General features: G+C 32.7%; 1 protein-coding gene across 5 annotated transcripts in view; it reads left to right on the forward strand.

The window, feature by feature from the left end:
• Window positions 1-14,155, forward strand: part of POLDIP2 (DNA polymerase delta interacting protein 2) — a 65,758-nt gene that overhangs the window by 11,547 nt on the left and 40,056 nt on the right. For all 5 annotated transcript variants that reach the window (XM_067049582.1, XM_067049584.1, XM_067049583.1 and 2 more), the window contains exon 4: window positions 5,823-5,922. In XM_067049582.1, the coding sequence (XP_066905683.1) occupies window positions 5,823-5,922 (100 nt within the window). The remainder of the gene's footprint in view (window positions 1-5,822; window positions 5,923-14,155) is intronic.

The following is a 14,155-nucleotide window of genomic DNA, read 5'->3' on the forward strand; positions in this document are numbered from 1 at the left end:
ATTCTTTTATTTTATTTTTTATATTTTTAAAATTATTACAATATATAAAAATCGCAAAAGGAGGGGGAAAAAAATAATAAAGAAGGAATCGCACCTTAGACGCCATGTTATTTGTAATTTGGAAATAACGAAAACCCCAAAATGGTGACTACAATATACCCCTATCAAAATAATTATCAAACTATGACCACTAGTGAATACCTTTACATGTAGATAACAGCAAACCTTGTGATGATACCAACCCATCGTTGCAATGATACCTACCCAACTGTGATATTAACAGCTTATCTACCGAGGTATTGCCAGTGTTTTGATTTGATGAATACAACCGTAACACCCTTCTGTTTCCTCAAAAAAAAAAAAAGAAAGGAGAACTAGTGGACCAAAAGCAAAAGAAAAAGAGAATGTTTACACAGTCATTGACTCTCTTTGAGGATCTACCTTTAAGTCTTGGACATGCCAATTCCCCGCGCTTATACCAGAACCAATATCCTCTTGTTCTGCTATAACGGGGGATGTCACCTTCTTGATCTGACACATTTCTTATATTTGGGTGTCAGTTTACTCGAGAAGTATGCTGCACCATCTTATATGTATATGTCTTAGGTTGTACACCTTTATGCTTTTATCATAGGTGGCGTTCAGATTCTCTTTAACTACTTCAAACAGTTCTGACATTTTTTGCATCTTGGATAAGTGCTTTCATCAATCAAAACTTAGCTCTTTTGGCCTAACATCCTCCACTCCATGGTCATCTCCACTTCTTGCTAGTTCCTGACCATGGTTAATATGTGCTGGTGTAAAACCAGTAGACTCGTGTACCGCCGTCTTTGGAGCAAAAGCTACTTTTTGTAACTCTTTGTCCCAGGTCCTATGATTATTCTTGATGTACAAAGTCAGCATACTTTTTATAACTCTGTTGGATTTGCTTGCAGGTGGTAATAAGCTGTGAACCATATAGTGACCTTATATTGCTCCATCAAGGTTTTAAATTCTCTGCTTTTAAATTGGACACCTTTATCATAGATTATTATTTGAGGAACTCCAAACATGAGGAATACTTGTTCTTCTATGTGCTTCGCAATGAGTCTGCTTGTAGCTTGTCTCAAAGGAACTAAGATGGAGTATTTCGAAAAATAATCTGTAATACAAAGTGTGAACCTGTTTTGCTTCGTTGACAACCGTAAGGGGCCCATCAAGTCTGCACTTATTATTTGCCATGAGTATTCTGGTGACCATTTGGTTCTTTTAAGCTATGGATCCCCTTCAAAGCCATGTGGTCAGTTACGACTGTAAACTCCATTCCTTCTAAATATGATCTGAATTTTTCAATTACCCATATTACTGCCAGACATTCTAACTCTTTAAACATTTGAGTACTTCTTCTCGGTGGTCGTCAATCCTCAGCAACAGGCTTTTCTCCATTAAGTCCTACTTGGGATAGAATTACCCCCAGTCCCGAATTAGATGCGTGCGTTTTTAATACGAATGGTAGATTGAAATCCGGACAGATTAAGAGTGGTGCTGACACCAGTGTCTCCTTAATGTCATTGAAAGCTTTTTCCTGACATTCTCTTCAATTCTATTTAATCCTCTTTTTTGTGAGTTCAGTCAATGATGAAATAACCGATGTAAAATTCGGTACAAGTCTATACCAGGAAGCTATCCCAATGAATCTGCGAACTCCTTTCACAGTATTGGGTTTTGGGTAATTCATTATCGCTGATACTTCTTCTGGATCTACCTAAAGTCCTTCTGCGCTAACTATGTGACACAGTTATTTCAGTTCTCTTTGGCAAAAGAGGCATTTATCCGAGTTAATAATTTATGAGGTTGTTCTCTGCGAGGTGTCGTAAAACTTCTTCCAATATCTGTAGCTGTTTCTCGAAATCTGGTGTTATAATTATAATATCATTGAGATAGGAATGTTGCAGTAGCGTTATGGAGACCAAAGGGCATCCTTAATAAGTGATATAGGCCTCTTCCTGGTACTGTAAATGCAGTCTTTTCACGGCTGCTCTCTTCTAATGGCACCTGCCAGTAAACTGATTTAATGTCTATCTTCGATAAATATTTGGCTTCTTTCAGCTTATCTAGTGTGTTGATTACATAGGGTAATGGGTAAGTGTCCTGTTTCGTAACCTTGTTGGGTTGTCGGTAGTCAACGCAGAACCCGTGTGATCTAGCAGACTTCTTCACCATTACCACAGGCGACAACAAGGGACTGTTGCTTGGAACAACTACACCATCATCTAACATCTAATCCAGTTCTTTATTTATAACCGATTGGAGGTATGGAGAGACTGGATAATATCTTTGTTGAATGGGCCTTTGATTACCCGTATCGATGTAATGCTGCACAACACTTATATACCTGAGTTTTCCAGATTTAAAATTTTCCCATTTATCAACAAGATTCTCAAGGTGCTGCCGTTGTTCACTAGTCAAAAATGTCTCCTCCATTATCCCTGATAGAGCCATTCCCTCGCCAACCACCTCACTACATTCCCAGCTGCCTTTTTCCCAATTAGGTATCACCCTCATCTTTCAAAAATCTATCCCCAAGTTGAAGTTGAAATTAAATTTCAAAGCTTCTAAATTTTTTTTAATTCATTCACTTTTCATATGATTAAAGATAAAAATCCACTAAATCTTAAGTTTTTCATTCACTATGTTGGAAGGGGTCCATAAAATCTAATGATAGTTTATCTACTTTTTTCATCAAACTACAATATTCTTACAAATTTGAAGTTTCTAGCTTTTTTAGTTTTCAATTTACTATGTATTTAGTAAACAGTGTAGGACTATGTTTTTATATAGTGGAATATGCTTGTTTTGATCAAAGGAATGATTTTTGCTTAAAAGTTCCTGAGACTTCTGGAACACGCCTGTCTATAATTATTGATGTTTATGTAAGTGTCAGTTGCTACCAGGTCATTCAAAAAGTCCTGTCGTTTTTTTGGGGGAAATTATAAATAAATAAATATTTTCAAATAATCACCTTTATTCATCAAAATATCCACCGTTACAGTCGGTAACCTTCTCCCAACGAGATGGTAAAGCCCAAATTCCTTCCTTAAAAAACTGTTGATTTTTACTGCAAAAATAAGTGGTCAGTTCGTGAATTAGGTTGTCACGGTCTTGAAAACATTTTTGTCTCAGATTGTTGTCGAGATCTCTGAATAGGTGATAATCAGTGGGTGACAGGTCAGGGGAATATGGTGGGTGAGGCAAAACTTCCCAGCCTATTTCTGTCAATTTTTCCCTGGTCAATTTGGCGGTGTGTGGTCGAGCGTTGTCTTGAAGAAGCAAAGGTCTTCTTCTGTTGACTAAGCAGGGATCAAAAGTCTTAAGCTTGGATTGGCAATGGTCCAGTATATTGCAGTATACTTCTGCAGTGATGGTTTGCCCTTGATTCAGAATCTCAAAATGCACTATACCTTTGGCTGTCCAGAAAACAATGAGCAAAACTTTCTTTGGATGGAGATCTGGTTTTGGAAATTGTTTAGGTTTCTCATCTGCCGACAACCACTGATATGATCGTCTGAAGTTGTTGTACAACACCCATTTCTCATCACAGGTGATGATTCGATTCAAAAAGGGTTCGACTTTCAAGCGGGAAGTTAACGAAGATGCAGTTGTCAAGCGAACAAGCATATTGGCATCTGAAAGCTTATGAGGAATCCATTTATCCAGTTTTTTCACTTTTCCCAGTTCTTTAAGGTAATTCCAGGCAGTGGTGGCTGAGATATTAAGTTGAGAGGCTATCTCTGAACAACTTTGACGCGGATCCAACTCTACTACTCTTCGAACGTCCTCCTTATCAACTACAGTTGGTCGACCTGAGCGTGCCTCGTCTTCTAGTGTCTCGTTGCCTCCACGAAATTTTGAAAACCAAAATTGTGCCTTCCACTCAGACAGCACATCTTCCCCAAACACGGAGCATATTTTTCTAGCAGTTTCGGCAGCTTTTGAGCCAAGTTTAAACTCATAGAGCAAAATCGACCGAATTTGAGTTTCAACTGGAATCATTTTAACTAGACCTGCATTAAATTAATCCTCCTTAGCCTCCTATTCATAAAGTATAAACATTTGTGTTTACATGGATAAAAGTTGTATTGAACGGAATTAATTAGCAAACACTCTAGAATCAAAATAAACAACGAACAAACGAAAAACGACAGGACTTTTTGAATGCCCTGGTATTTATGAGAGAAAACAAGTTTTATGATTTTTAGGGTTTAGGAGTTCTATTGAAACAATGGTTACTCACAAATGTTGAATCTCTTTTGGGGAATACCAACGTTATGTACTGTTCTCAGTACTTTAAAATTCATGCCTATGAAGATATATTGTGCTGTACAATAATATCATACTATAAAGATAATACAAGTAAAATTTTACATTCTTTTTTTACTCTTGGAAAACAGTATAAATCAGTTTTAATGAAGCTTAAAATTTTTTAAACAAGCATTAAAACATAAAATTTCTTTTAATTTCCTCTGTATTATTTTTAAGTAACATTGAAACTTTATTGTAAATTTAGTAGTAATAAGTATAAGGCTTATATATTTTAGTCTCAACATTTTCATTTATTTATACCATATAACTAACATTTTGATCATCGTTTCCATTAACTAAGTTAATCTGTTAATATACGACCTTAATTTGATACCATTTCATCAACCATCAAATACATAAATCTATATCAATTCCAAAATTAGGACCTCATCCCAACTGTATGAAGTGCACCTTCAACCTAATGCCAGGCACTCCTTCACTTTTGAATCCCTGGTTTGATTGTTGTGGACTCTATAAAATAATGAAAAATGACACATAATTAACTGAAAGGAAAGTATATTGCATAAATTACTGTTGAAGTAAGAAGTGGCCAATACAAAACATTTATGATTAGGTGTGTTAGTTAATTTTGAATAATGGGTCTATTGATTTAATGATGCTGGTGATGATGGTGTGAATTATATTGATAGTTGTGGACTTATTCCATGGCTCCTTATCCTCTCTTCATTCCTAGATTTCCTTCCTCCTCCTCTGTTCCAGGAGGCACTTTAGAGTATCTCTACTCACTCATTTTTTCTAGCAGATTAAAGATAAAGAAAAATAAGTGGCTGCCTCTGTCCAAGGCTTTCTAGCGAGTGTGAGTGACTTTTGTTTTCTCAGCCACATAGGGTGTTGGCGTTATAATTAGCCATATGTTGTTGGTTGTTTCAAGCCTTTCATTTAAACGGAACACCAACCTTCTCATATGAAATCCACAGTCAACAACCGATACATTACTAATAATTCTTTTATCTTTATTAATTCCTTCTCTCGAATTTTTTAATCATAACTTATAGTAATCTCTATAATGCATTATTTGCCTCTACTATGTTAGGTATATTATCATCATATTTCTGGGACTACTTCATTGTTTATTCTCATTTAATTCATTAATAAACCTATTAAGCTAGCTACATAACTATTAAGCTTTATATTGATTTTCAACCCATGACACTGAGCAATGTTTTGTTTACAAGGGGCTTTCCTGAGCAAGGGACTTTTCACTCTTAACTTATTATAATTAGGTGTTAATAGTTGACTATAGATTGATATGAGAAGATGGTCAGGTGTGGGGTCAGCAAAGATAGACAAATAAACCAAACTTATTTCTTTGTGCTGATGTTTTGACCTGAATTTCAGATATTCATCAGGGTTAAAAAAAAAAAAAAGAGATACAACCTTAATTCAGAGAAACATAAAAAATAATATACAATTAATGACCATAGTATAGAGGAAATTAATTTAATCTCAAATGTTTTTAGAGTGGCAGATGAAAATGGTGCGCCAGATTCCCGTGATGTCAAAGGTCGAGAGCACACATTTTATCAAGTTTTAATTGATGCAAGAGACTGTCCATATATTGTAAGTATAGACAAGTTATTAATTTTTGCTTTCATAGTTTTTTTTTTAAATTATTGCCTTAAAAGTGGTTTAAGGACAAAGGGCTATCTTTTGTATCAGTACTCTTTATATTTCTAAGAAGTATTTTGATTTAGCTGAAAGTCATCCAATTCTTTGTCTATCAGTGCCAGCTTATCATTTCAGTTCTTGGATGTTCAATGATGCCCATGATGTCTTTCATTCTAGCCAATGAAAAAAAAATTGCATGAAAATTCAAATCAAATTTACTTTCATAATATTAATCAAAAAGATTATTTAAAATTATATAATAATAGAAACTTATTGACATTTTATTTTATACATAGATATTTTACATTATTTATAACATTTCAGCCTTTTTATTGGCTGTTTTCAAACATTTTATCCTAATTACTGCCATTATATAAAAACTTTTCAATTTTACAACTCTAGATTGTATTTGTACAAAGTTATTTAAAATTCTGCTTTTCCCAGTTTTTTTCATATAACTGAGGCCATTTTATAAAGAAAAAAATTAAGTTATGATACTAATAACTTGAAAAAAAAAATTACAGAAGAGTACTAATTAAAAGTTTAAATATTTACAGAATTAATACAGTTATAAAGTTTGTAAGTTAATATGAAGTATTTATTTTAATTCTTTTGGAACTGGATAGCAATGAAATAATTGAATAAGCGGGATTCGGAGGTGGGAGTGATTTATGTTCATTTTGGGGCTTATTTATATAGCTTATTATTAATCAATTCCTGGAACACTGTGAGTATATCATTTTCTCTTTTAAAATACAACTTTCTCCCTCATCTATATTAATTTGATACTTAAAAAACAAACAACCTCAATGAATTAGTTTTTAATAAATAAAATTTTCTTATTGACAAGAATTATGATTTCAATAACATAGAAATACCTCATTTAAATTATTAATGGTTAAGATGTAATTTAAAACTATCCTATCATCATTAACGTCATATTGAATTTTGAAGGGTTGAAATGATTAAAACATATCTTTATGTTTATCTCTTTAGCGAATTGAAGTGGTATAAATTTTGAATTATGATGTTTCAATTTAAACTTTAAACTTTGGCATTTGTACTAAATTGTAATACTTTAATATGTAGTTATAATTTTTAATTTCTATTTTTAATAATACATCAAGAGAAAATTATTTTGTTTAAAAAAACCATTTTAATGGATCATTCAATGAGATGGGTTACAATTCAATAAGTTATACAATACTATATGAGCAAGAAAAAAAATAAATAATTATATTAATCATGAAAAAATTAAAAGGCTTATAAAATAAATGTAGCATTATAAACACTTTACTCATTACCTTAGTAAGACAATCATTTTATGGCCATATGCTTCAAAATAAGGAAACAAATTTCCAAATTTTATTTGAAATAGAATTTCCAATTTTCATTCTGTAAATTTCTACTTGCCCTTTTCTTATTTAAAATTGCCAATAACTATTTTATTATTTAAAACCTTCTATTTAAGTTGGAAAAAAATCTTGTTGATAAACAGATTTTTAAGATACTCAATCAGGAAATTCTTAAGTTGCTTCAATATGATTTTTTTTTTTAAATTTAGCATTTCATGCGTATTTCTAAACAGTAAAAGGATAATGGTTTATGAGTTTGAGGTTTAATGGCCTGAAAAAATTATGTATTATGCAGAATATTTGAGCCTAAATTCATGAATGTTACTGCCATATACTAATTATGCATTTCTTTAGGAAAAATTAATATTTTTTATTATACATTTATTGAAGATGCATAGAATGTAAACTAAACCCATGAATGTCACTAAAAGCAAAAAAATCAAATGTTTTTTTTATTAACGACTATCTAGTTTCTAAAATATTTTAAAATTAATTAGAAACCAATATGGTATGTACTGGAGTAATGTAAAATAGTAAAATTGTTAATCCACAAACTAATGAATTTATAGAATGATTGTACGAATAGCATAGCAGCATTTGTGATAAGTCACGAGCTGCAGCAAAATTGTAAAACATGGATTATAAAAATGAGCATGATCTATGATGAAAAATGAACTATCCTAACCTATACTGACAGGGAAGGAAGGCATTGTAGTAAAAAACAAATAATCGACTGAACAATAGTTTATTAAATATATAAATAAAAAACACATATAGAAAGTATTCAAATAATCTTTCTTGATCTATATGCCATTTCCTCCTAGTATTTCTAAAACAATAATTCATTTAAAATTTTTTAAGGTTAATGACTTCCATTTTTGAATGAATTATTTATTATTTATTCATGACATTGTACAACGTTTCGGACCACTGTCTCATATTCATGCACTTTAAAAACCTATAACAATAATAAAACTAACATAACACCAATCTTCATCCTTATATATTTTAATTTATACAGTAATAATCACCTCATGATTTCGTATGTGAAATCATGTCAACCATTTGTGCATCTTCACTTCTCTCTAGCACAGCCATCACTCTACATTTCTTACTTCCTCTTTGGACCTTATCTCATGTTCAGTGTGCTGTTTGGTTATCTCCCTGTTTTTTATAAGCCCTGTTTTGTATTTATTATTAACTTAGTGATTTTTTATTTTTTGCATAAACCTGTTTATTTCATCTGGTTTTTTATGTTTTTATTTTAAGTCTATTTATAATATCTGCGTAATGTGTATTTAAGTGTTTAGTGTCAGTTTTATAGTTTACTGTGTTTTATATGTTTTTTGTTATGTATATAGCTTCTAGATATCTTCTGTTTTTTGTATTTCGTGCTGTATCTATTATTTTTGGGTTTTCAAAATTGAATTTGTGGTTAATATGAATTAATACAGAATTAGTTCACAGTTCGTATAGGTTTTTTTTTTAAGCCCGATAGAACTTGAAATTGTAAAAAATAACACAAAAAATTAAATTGTAATCAAAATTTTTTTTTTATTCGAAAGATCAATACGTGACATTAACATTTGAAAATGATTTCGGGCATATGGGCACCGCGGCTGTTCTTGACGAAGCGCATTCTGTAAAATTGTATTCAGCGATGAGGCGCATTTTTGGCTTAACGGGTTTGTTAATAAGCAAAATTGCCGCATATGGTCGTGCGATTTGACACCTCTCGATTATTTCCTGTGGGGCTACGTGAAGTCACTGGTTTATGCTGATAAACCAGCAACAATTGACGCCTTGGAGGCCAGCATTGTTCGTGTTATTCGTGACATACGGCCAGCAGTGCTCGAAAAAGTGGCCCAAAATTGGACGTCCAGAATGCGCTTCGTCAAGAACAGCCGCGGTGCCCATATGCCCGAAATCATTTTCAAATGTTAATGTCACGTATTGATCTTTCGAATAAAAAAAAAATTTTGATTACAATTTAATTTTTTGTGTTATTTTTTACAATTTCAAGTTCTATCGGGCTTAAAAAAACACCCTATATATGCTGTGATAGGCCAGAGCTGTGCAATTTATATTTTTAGTGTTTTTACAATTGGTGATATGTTGCTTAATCCTAGTTTCCAGTTTTTGAGATGTTTCACCAATATATACTTTTTCACAATTTTTACAATCTAACTTATAAATTGCGTTTAGTTTTTCCATCTTATCAACTTTGTCTTTCATGTTTGACAGCTTATTCTGTAATTTATTATTGTTGTATAAACCGGTTCTGATATTTGTATGGTCATATTCTGTCAGTGTTTTTTTAATTTCTATAACTAAAACAATAAGTAAAGGTAGATTAGTATGCTTAGTCTAGCTTACAGTTTTTCAGAATTAAAATCATATCAGCAGTTCTTGTATACCTAGGGTTAAGTGTAAAATTAATAAAAAAGGAACAGATAATTATTCTTTGATTCAAGGGAATTGTTAAAATTATGTTGTAAACTATTAGTATTATTATTGAAACTATTAAACTATTATTATGTTGTAAATCAATGATAATTATATTATCTTATAATGTAATTTATTATATAATTTACAATGTTAATTATACAATGCTTTTCAAGTTTGTTTTAATCAAGTTTTTTTCTCACTTGAGGTCAAAAAGTTGTTCACAGTTCGTACTAATAGAATTATTTTGCCATTACAAAGATGCCATAGAAACATCATTATATTTTTCTAAGGAATTAGATTTTGGTCCTAACTATGATAAGGAGTTTGCTGTATCCAAGTTAGCTATAACAAGGTTTTCCTGTATATGGTAGTTTGTAATATAAAAAGTGGGGCAGGACAATTTAGCATTTTTGTCGGTTTGGTGAACAAGGTTGATCTATTTCAATATCCTCCTCCAGTTCTTCATCACAGTTTATCACCAAGCCTTTAAATTATTCTCCTATTTCTTTCAAACTTAATCATTCTCCTCTTTTTCACTACCTTAAAGTAATTAAACAACATTATCACATGACTGGCCTTCCAAGAAGTGCATGGTGCAGTATATTTTAAGCCCTCCATCTATTTGGATAGCTTGAATTATTATAATCATTCTTCAATTAGATTTTTTTTTTAAAGAATCTTTAACAATCTAAAATGTTTGAAGAAAGTAACATGTACTAAAAATCAAGCAGAAACTCCCTCCAAGAAATATTGCAAATCCCCCTGATATTGAGCTGTATTCTTTTTACCTATATGAGGTATATATAACGATGGTAAGGGCATGGTCCAAAATGGCAAATTTAGTATTTGGCCAAAAAAGGCCAACAAATCTTTTTTATAGAAGGTACTAAATTATTAGAAAAATTTCTGCCCCCCAGAAAAATAATAAACATAGATTTTTTTTTCGTCAGTTTGAAACATTATGTTTGTTTCTACATATGTTATAGATTTTTAAGAAATAATAACATTTATTAAAAAATATAGAAATAATTTTACCAGGTTACCAATAAATAGTTTTCTACTATGTTTGTAATTTTTCTTGACCACTACCCTGACCATCTGGCTACCAAAAAAAATCCATTTTAACTGAGTATATTCTTGCTTTAAAGTAAAAGTTGTGTAAATGCTGTGAATAAATCCTGGCTGTCACAAGGATAAAAAGGAGTAACACTATCTCAAACTCCTTTTTGAGTGGAGTGAGATTGTGCTAAAAAGGGAAAAATACTATCTCTCCCACCAATTAAATTTTACTTTCCTCCATAATAGGTAGCTGAAATGTGTATCTATCTTTCTGCACTAAATTTTTCCAAATACGTCCTTATATAAGAACTGGGATAAAAATATCTCTAAAGTACCTTATGAATTACTATTTCCATAACTTTTCGCACATATTTTTAAAGAAATTTTAGTGTTCCATAACTTTCTTCCAAACAATGTTTCTGTATAACAGATGAATAAGTTAGAAAGGCAAGTTTTATGAAAATGTCAGGTGAAACCATTTTTTTTATGAAATTATCCACTTATACATATTATATATCTGATTATCTCAGAAGCCATAAAAGGTAGAAATAGACATAATCATATAAATTTGTAGGGAATTAAATCTTCTTTCATTATGCTATCGAATGTATTTTCTATTTGATTCACCATTTTGAATTACATGATTAAAACCAAAAAGAAAAAAGAAATTTTTAGACCACTCCCCCATCCCTGCCAACCTGGAGGAAATTGATGGGACTTTATTATACGTGGTTCATGGAACTTACCTCTATACATTCTAGAAACATTTGTAACTACATGATTAAGTTGATCTATTTTCACGTTTTTGGTTTAGTTTGAAACCTGGAATATTTCTCTGATAAATAATCAGTAATCAGTAAATGGAACGTAATATTGCTGAAAAATTTCTTTTAAGTTTGTATTACAAGGTTTATTGGAAATATCCAGCTCTGTCTTTACTTCCAGAAATGCTCCACCTTATACCACTACTGAAACACTTCTTAATTAGCTTTTCTTGTTACAGTAATTCTCAGTCTGGTCTTCATTAAGTTAGCTCATTTCAGCAAATAGTATTCATAAATATTTTATTAGATGTCACAGGACAAAGTGGCCTCGAGTTAATTATCACTTCAATCCTCATGAATACATTCGTTAGTTCTTCAAAAAGAAACAAACATTCCCTTAGGGTACATTTCAGGTGCGCCTTGGCCGTTTTACTGCAGCTTCCCAGAGTCCTCTAATGTGAAGAGCATTTGGAGTATTAAAGTGCCATTGTGCTCCTAAATTAGTAGAGTGGTGTTGAATCGCTGCTTGATTTGATCTGTTTTCATGCTAGTGGTACAGTTCTTTCAACTGTCGAGAGGCACCAACTAAATTAACGCCACAGTCTGAATAAATATCTGTCAGTACACCTCTCCTGGATACAAACTTGTTGAAAGCAGCCAAAAACGCATCTGTTGATAGTGTTGACATGATTTTCAGGTGGACAGCATCAAATGCCATGCAGACAAATAAGCATAAATATCCTTTGCTGATTGGTTTATTTCGTCTAGTATCTTATTTGATACTAAATTGGTTTATTTCGTCTAGTGCCTTATTTGATACTAAATGGGCCTTCAAAATCCACTACTACTGCTATGATAGAGCGACCTTGAGTTAAAAGGGTTATTCAGTTTAGCCTTCTACCTAAAGCATTGTAAACATGTTCAGATTCGTTTCCTGATGAGACTCTTGACTGCAAAGATGTAATATTTACCCATTAGATATGAATGGTGAGCCTTAGCATCCAAATGAAAATATGGTGCATTTGATCAATAATGAGGTAGGTAAGCCTTACCATAGGCCTAAGTACCATAGGATGTTGGGTATTATAAGGTAATGATGTATTGAACAATCTACTGCCTACACTGAGAATCTGAATTAAGTCTTCAAACAATGGCAGTTTTGAAGACTTGACGAGATGGTCTTATGGGACTGAAAGTCGTAATCATCTTTAAAATACTCGCCATTAGTTTCATGTATCAAGTGAAAAAGTGGCATAATCTAGTTTGTTTACTGATAATTTTATGCTCCTGTAAGTTTTGGAAAACAGATGGAGCGTTTGGGATAACCAAAAGAAATTCCCAGATCCAGCTGATACCTTGCCACCACAGTTCATAACTTATAAGTTCCTTTGGCAGAACTCCTCTTGAAGCAATATTAGCAGGATTCTGATGAGATGGCACATGATACCACTGATTGAATTCAGTATATGTTAAAATATATCAAACCCTATTGGCTATGAAGGTCTTAAGTAATTGAGGATCAAGTTTAAACCAACCGAGTACTATTGTTGAGTCTGTGAATATGAATATATCTTTTATTGATTTGGGATGACAGAAATCCAATAAGGATCTGAATAGTCTGGTTAGTAAATGTGCTGCGGATAGCTCTAAGCTTGTAATTGAAATAATCTTCTTAGGAGTAAGTTTAGTTATAGCAGTAAGCAAATAAGTGTGGGTGTTGTATCCGATGTGATAACTTATAAATAGATTGCTGCTGCATAGCCCCTTTTGGATGCGTCACAGAACCCAATTAGTGTTAAATCGCCCTCAGAGGTATGAATCCACCGTGGTATATGAATATCTATAACAGTTGGTAGTTGCTCAAGAAATTCAGACCATATTTTCACAACACCCAATGGTGGAGGTTTGTCCCAATTTAAGTTTAAGTAATGGAAGAAGTCAGTCTGAGCTTTAGAGTGCATACCGAGAACCTTTTTTTTTTTTTTTAAATTTAGCACAAAAGCACTGCGGCCAATAAGGCCATAGACCACCAATAAACACTGCACTAAGCTCATTAGAGCTTAAATTCGGTAGATTCCAAGAAGCTTAAGGGGTTAATCAGCTTGCACTGCTTGGGATCCACTATGTGATCCATCCTGAACAGTGCAAACCTCACCCCTGCGAACTGGTCACACCAACAAATAATGTGATAGGCCATCTCATCCTTAGCATTGCAGAATCTACACAAGGGTGGCTCTGTTAGCGTGAGGTTAAACATGTGTTTATTTAATCTACAGTGACCTGTATAGATCCCTGTAATTATCCTAAGAGAGGTCCTGTCCATCCGAAGCAGTTCATCACTTCGTCCCCTATGGGGTCATCAAGGAACAGCTTAGTCTGTCTAAGTCTTTTATTGAGCCAATGACGCTTGGCTTTTAATCCATATTCCGCCTTTATAGTGCCTTTTGCAAAGCTTAAGTTAATGCCACACACAGGATCCAGTGTGAAAGGAATGGTTTCAGAGCCATTCTTAGCAAGACTGTCAGCATTAGCAAGAAAAAAAAAAAAAAAAAAAAAAAA

This window comes from Halyomorpha halys, unplaced genomic scaffold (assembly GCF_000696795.3).
Source record: "Halyomorpha halys isolate HHAL.00 unplaced genomic scaffold, Hhal_1.1 Scaffold354.1, whole genome shotgun sequence".
Taxonomy (NCBI): Eukaryota; Metazoa; Arthropoda; class Insecta; order Hemiptera; family Pentatomidae; genus Halyomorpha; species Halyomorpha halys.